The sequence below is a fragment of the Melopsittacus undulatus genome, chromosome Z, assembly GCF_012275295.1.
Source record: "Melopsittacus undulatus isolate bMelUnd1 chromosome Z, bMelUnd1.mat.Z, whole genome shotgun sequence".
NCBI lineage: Eukaryota > Metazoa > Chordata > Aves > Psittaciformes > Psittaculidae > Melopsittacus > Melopsittacus undulatus.
The window spans coordinates 82,292,202-82,298,209 of record NC_047557.1 but is presented as its reverse complement, the minus strand read 5'-3'; the positions used below and the strand labels follow the sequence as shown (position 1 = coordinate 82,298,209).

The window sequence follows — 6,008 nt, the reverse complement described above, 5'->3', positions numbered from 1 at the left end:
GAGCTGGTACATGAAAGTCCCCTCCAGCTTATGTTTATGGTTTTCCTAACACCCAGTTTTCATATCTCTAGATGCCACCAATTATTTCCTTACTTTACTCTTTTCCACACCTTTGATTGGTCTGTTGAACTAGGTACCTGACATCTATCAACAAAAACCAAGAAGAGTCCCCCCAGGCACCATCATCCCCACACCACAGCCTACTTTCCCAGTTCATTGCATCTGATTGTCATGGAGAGAACCAAATCAGGTGCATTTCTGGGCAGGCAATAAAAACAGTTGTGAAGGGTTTGATACCTTCTTGATTGTCCTGCTTTCATCTGGGATAGTTGATTCTCTTCCTAGTAGCTGGTGCAGTGCGGTGCTTGGGCTTTAGGATGAGAATAATGCTAAAAATACACTGGTGCTTTGGTTATTGGTTAGTACTTACTCTATATTCAGACTCAGGCTCTGCCGGTGAGGAGACGCACGAGAAGCCAGGAGGAAGGAGAAACAAGATACCTGACCTGAACTAGCCAAAGGGATATTCCAAACAATGGAACATCATTCTCTGTATAGAAACTAGGGGGAGCTGGCCAGGAATGCTGTAAGCCTTCCCTGCACCCCAGCCTTGGGAAGGGACACCTGTACCCTCCGAGATCATGGCGCGGATGCCGGGCAGGCGAGGGCCGCCGGACAAGGCTGCGGCTGCTGTGTTTGCACCGGACGTTACATGGAAGGGAACGAACGCACCCGCACGCTGCCCTCGCCGCACGGTCGGGAGGCGGTGCTTGGCGCGCCCCGCCCCGGAGCCTCAGGGATGGCGGCGAGTGGGGTGCTGCTGACCGGCTCCAACCGCGGTATCGGGCTGGGGCTGGTGAAGCAGCTCTTGCGGACACCGCGACCATCCGCCTGGATCTTCGCGACCTGCCGGGACCCCGCGGGGCCGCGGGCGCAGGTCAGCGCCGGGAGGGGCTGGGGTTTCGCCTTGTGGGTGCCGGCAGCAGCCATGGGTGAAGGAGGGTGATAGTGGTAACGCGCTCGGTGAACTTTGCCCGTGCGAGAGGAGCGCTGCCATCACAGCAGAGCTCTCGGTGTGCCATGTCCTACACGACGTGACAGTCCTCTGCTTGTCTGTTGTGCTGGAGGCGAAGGATCAGCCGTATCACCCCTGACAACCGCGCTGCCGGGCTATTTGAGACCCCCTCGGCTGGAACCCAGCCGGCCTTCCCGTGCCAAACCTTTGCTCATGGGCTGTGGCACAGCGCCGCCTCGAGAGGTGTTGGGGCTGAGGAGGGTCAGGCTGATGTGAACCTCAGGGGCTCTGCTCCGGCTGGTTCTGCAGTGTGCCACCGCTTTCCAAAATCCGGGGAGTCGTTAACTGGTGGCCCGTGAAGCTTTGGGATCTTCCTGTACCTGCTTTGCACTGCACTGAAATGGGAGAGACTCACACGTGAGAAATCACAGGAACAAAGCATCCACACAGCTCCAACTTTCCTTAGCTCCGGCTTTGGTTTTCTTCTGCTTACTGTGACCCACCACAGCTTGCCATACAGTGTGGTGTGTACCTTAGGAAGCCCTCGGGATGCTCTTTGTGTATACTCACTGCTGGTGCTACTCCGGCTTGTGCAGTGAGAGCTCACCCTGCTGCCAGCCTGGGGTGCCCAGATCCTGCTGCTGCCGCTGCTGGCCAAGTTCAGAGGGTCAGAACTAGCTCAGATTTCTGTGTTGGAAGGGACCTTAAAGCTCACCAGTTCCAACCCCCTGCCATGGACAGGGAGACCTCCCACTAGAGCAGCTTGCTCCAAGCCCCGTCCAACCTGGCTTGAACACTGCCAGGGATGGAGCAGCCACAGCTTCTCTGGGCAACCTGTGCCAGGGCCTCAGCACCCTCACAGGGAAGAACTTCTGCCTGAGAGCTCATCTCAGTGTCCCCTCTTGTCAGGTTAAAGCCATTCCCCCTTGTCCTGTCCCTACAGGCCCTTGTCCAAAGCCTCTCTCCAGCTTTCTTGTAGTCCTTCTTCCCCACACAACTTTCTGGACTATGGCAATGATGTGCTCAGAGGACTTTCTGCAAGGCTGAAGTGGAGCCAGTGTCCCCCAGAGTAGCCCATGCACATTGCTGTCCACTGGGGGATGCTTCTCTAAGCCTTGTACAGCCGTATGGTTGACAGTTACCTTTTTGGAAAGGGCTTCTGAATCCTCCATGTTTGGTAAAAATAGTAAAATCATACAAATAAGTGGTTCATTTTTCTTGATGGGGGGGAGGGGGCGATGGAGTATTCAGGATAGATTGGATGGGATTGGGCTACTGGGATCCAGATGTGATTTGCCTAGACATCAGCTTGACAATCACAGCCATTCCTCCTCCATCTCACTTGCAGCAGCCACTGGGAGACACTTCTGGGTATATCCTTGGCCAGTTTGCATTACTTCCCCAGGGAGCTGGTCCTCAGTAGTTGCTCTCACCCTTTGCTGTGGCTCTGGCTGGGTTATGGACTTTGACCCTTTGGAAGAGTGGCCACAGTACCTTGCAGTTTCAGCCATGTCATGCTCTGAGCACATGGACATTGCTTTGTGGAGCCTAGCAGAATCCTGAGAACCTCAGTAGGCCCAGCCCAGCTGTTCACAAGCACTGAGTAACATCTGGAAGATGTTTCCCTCAGGGTGGGACCATTGCTGGTGCTCCAACATGGTGCTTTGCATTGCCTCTGCCTCGTGCTGATTGTTTCCATGTCTCTTTTTGTAGGAGCTGAGAGATCTGGCATCCAAACACCCAAACTTGGTTCTTGTGAAGCTGGGTAGGTGTGCTCTGCCTCTGAGTTAGTAAATTTGTGGCTAGTAAAATGGGGCCACACTTGCCCCCTTTTCTTCTTCCCTCCCTACCTGCCTTCAGGCTCTATGTGGGGATCCAGCTCTTCAGAGCTGCTTCAAGTCCTGCTGGCAAAAGCCCAGCTTCTCCAGGCCTCTCTCAGCCCTAGTACCCTGTTCCCTGAACCCTCCTTGCCCCGTGGCCACAGGACCAGGAGGTTCTTAAGACCCATCTTTGGCAGCCTCCAGCTCCTCCAGGTGAATGGCTGCATCCTTGCTCTGCCATACAGCTGAGGTGCCTTGATCCCAGGTCCCAGGTGAGACCAGGGAGGCAGCTCCTGTGGAAACACTGTGAGATCGGCCTAGAGCCTGGGCAGGAGCTGTAGGACTTGGCAGAGTCATCCCACAGCAGGTCCCAGAGCAGCCCCTATAGAGACCATGTCCCTCCAGCCTCCAGAGGCTGCCCTAGATTCTCCAGAGCTTGCTCAGCCATGGACTCTGCCCACTGGCAGAGGCTGACACAGCATGGTAGTCCCAGCAGTGCTTTGCCACCGTGGATTGTCCCCAGCTGGCTTTGCTCCATGGACTGCCGCAGGGCAGGGTCCTTCAGCTGCTGGCAGTGGGGTGAAGAAGGCAGTTTTGGGGTGAGCTGGGGCTTGTGGGTGCCAGGGTGCGCTGAGCTGGTTGCACAGCACCATCTGGTGACCACAGATGGAAGATCACACAGATAGGGGTGCGTGGATGTTACTCAGCATCACAACCTCCCTCGTCTTCCCGAATAGACCCTGTGGGTCTCAAACCCTCCTCTCTTCCACTGCAGATGTTGCAGATCCCTCCACCATTACACAGGCAGTGAGGATTGTGGAGGAGAAGCTGAATGGCGCTGGCTTGAACCTGCTCATAAACAATGCTGGCATCTACAACCCGAAGTCATCGCTGGAGACAGTGGATGCTGAGGAGATGATAAGAACGTACAAGACCAATGTGGTGGGGCCACTGCTCATGGCCCAGGTATGCATGAAGCTCTGGAGATAATGCTTGCCATGGAGTGGGGATTTGACCCAGCTGAAGGGTAGCCAGGGCTGACTTTGGTCATGAGGCTGCACCTTGAATCCTGTGTTCAGCTCTGGGCCCTTCACTACAAGAAAGATACTGAGGTGCTGGAGGCTGGTCCAGAGAAGAGCAACGGAGCTGGTGAAGGGCCTGGAGCACAAGTGTGATGGGGAATGGCTGAGAGAACTGGGGGGTTTAGTCTGGATAAGAGAAGGCTCAAGGGAGACCTTATCACACTATAACTGCCTGACAGGAGGATGGAGCCAGGAGGTGGCTGGTCTCTGCTCCACAGGAACAAGGGATAGGACAAGAGGAAACAGCCTCAAGCTGCACCAGGGGAGTTTAGACTGGAGATTAGGAACAATTTCTTCCCCAAAGGGTGCTCAGGCATTGGAACAGGCTGCCCAGGGCAGCGGTGGAGTCACCATCCCTGGAAGTGTTCACAAACCGTGTAGATGAGGCCCTCAGTGCCATGGTTCAGTGGTGGCCTTGGCAGTGCTGGGGAACAGTTGGATTTGATGATCTTGAAGGTCTTTTCCAACCTTATTTGGAAAAGATTCTGTGATTCTGTGATGGAGATTTCAGAGGGCTTTGCCATGTTTCCCAGGGCTGCAGGAGGGATGGGTTAGTGCTAGGGCTGTGCTTCCAGCCCAAACCCTCTATATCCCTTGTTTTGTGTTGGGCTAACTGGAGCACTGACGCAAACTCCCAGCTCTCTTGGCTTCCCACTGTTCTCCCTCCTCCACCCTGCTGTAGCCAGACTGGGGTGCAGCTGACATAAGTGGGGCTGGCTCAGGGCACAGGTTCCCACAAGGTTGCTTCTCCCCAGGCATTCCTGCCCCTACTGAAGAAGGCTGCCCAGAAGAGCACAGGAAAGGGGCTGAGCTGTAGCAGGGCAGCCATCATCAACATCTCTACCATGCTGGGGTCCATTGAGAAAACTCCTCAGTGCTTCTTCAAGCCTGTAATCTCCTACCGCTGCAGCAAGGTATGGATACTGGGAGTCATGAGCTCAGTGGGAGTCAGAGCTGCATGATGTCAGTGAAGCACCTGAGATGATGAGGTGGAGGGACTGATCCATGCTGACCCCATCCCAAGCTTCCTGGGCATGCACATGCCCAGCTGCTGTCTTCCTAGGGCAGAAAACAGTCTCTTGAAGGCCTAGCATTGCCTTTTCTCCCTCCCATGGAAAGGGAGCCTTGTGGATGGAGCTTTCTACTGCCCATGGCTGATGCTTCTTTCCTTCCCCAGGCTGCCCTCAACATGCTCACCAGGTGCCAGGCTCTGACCTACAGGGAAGCTGGGATCCTCTGTGTGGCACTTCACCCTGGCTGGGTGAAAACTGACATGGGTGGCCAGGAGGTGGGTCCTGGCTGAGCAGGTCAAGAGGGGCACCCATGGGTGGAACACAAGCCTACAGACATGCACAGGGGTGCTTGGGGTGGCTGAGATGGATGGCTCTCAGGAGCAGGGGTCCATGTGAAAATGAGCTGTCTCTTGGGCTCCTGGTTGCCTGTGTCTGTGCTGAGCCACTGCAGAACATGTGGGTGCTGCCTGGGAAATAGGGGGAATGGCTTTAACCTGACAGAGGGGAGGCTGAGATGAGATCTTAGGCACAAGTTCTTCCCTGTGAGGGTGCTGAGGCCCTGGCACAGGTTGCCCAGAGAAGCTGTGGCTGCCCCATCCCTGGCAGTGTTCAAGGCCAGCTTGGCTGGGGCTTGGAGCAATCTGGTCTAGTGGAAGGTGGCCCTGCCTATGGCAGGGGGTTGGAACTGGACAAGCTTTTATTTCCCTTCCAACCCAGACCAGTCTGGGACTCTGAGAATGACACTGGTGTTTCTGTCCTTCTCCTCACTTATGTCCATTGCAGGCTGACCTGACTGTGGACACAAGCGTGCAGGGGTTGCTGTCTGTACTGCCGATCCTCTCTGAGAAACACCATGGGACTCTGCTCAGCTGGGAAGGCAAAGCTATTCCTTGGTGACCACTCTGTCCCTGTGAGGGACCCTGCAGTGGGGCCTCCCTGGGTGCCCTGGAGCACCAGGATGCTCAGCTGTCCATGACCTTAAAGGGATCTGTTTGGGACTTCACCAGGCACGCGGGGCAGCCTGTGATCCTGCCTTCACTCTGCCAATAAAGTTAATTAGTCCCTGTGCCCTCTCCTA

General features: G+C 55.4%; 1 protein-coding gene across 1 annotated transcript; it reads left to right on the top strand.

Moving 5' to 3' along the window:
* Positions 1–788: 788 nt before the first annotated feature.
* LOC101872035 (C-factor-like) lies at positions 789–6,008 on the top strand. The gene is made up of 6 exons (XM_005152420.2): positions 789–937; positions 2,729–2,780; positions 3,611–3,801; positions 4,673–4,831; positions 5,095–5,205; positions 5,714–6,008. Exons 1-6 carry the CDS (start codon positions 800–802, stop codon positions 5,825–5,827), a joined length of 765 nt encoding a protein of 254 aa, XP_005152477.1. The 5' UTR covers positions 789–799; the 3' UTR covers positions 5,828–6,008.

Coding starts and splice junctions, on each gene's coding strand:
- LOC101872035 (XM_005152420.2), top strand. CDS start 800: ATGGCGGCGAGTGGGGTGCTGCTGACCGGCTCCAACCGCGGTATCGGG. Junction 938..2,728: donor CCGCGGGGCCGCGGGCGCAG/GTCAGCGCCGGG, acceptor CTCTTTTTGTAG/GAGCTGAGAGATCTGGCATC. Junction 2,781..3,610: donor CTTGGTTCTTGTGAAGCTGG/GTAGGTGTGCTC, acceptor CTTCCACTGCAG/ATGTTGCAGATCCCTCCACC.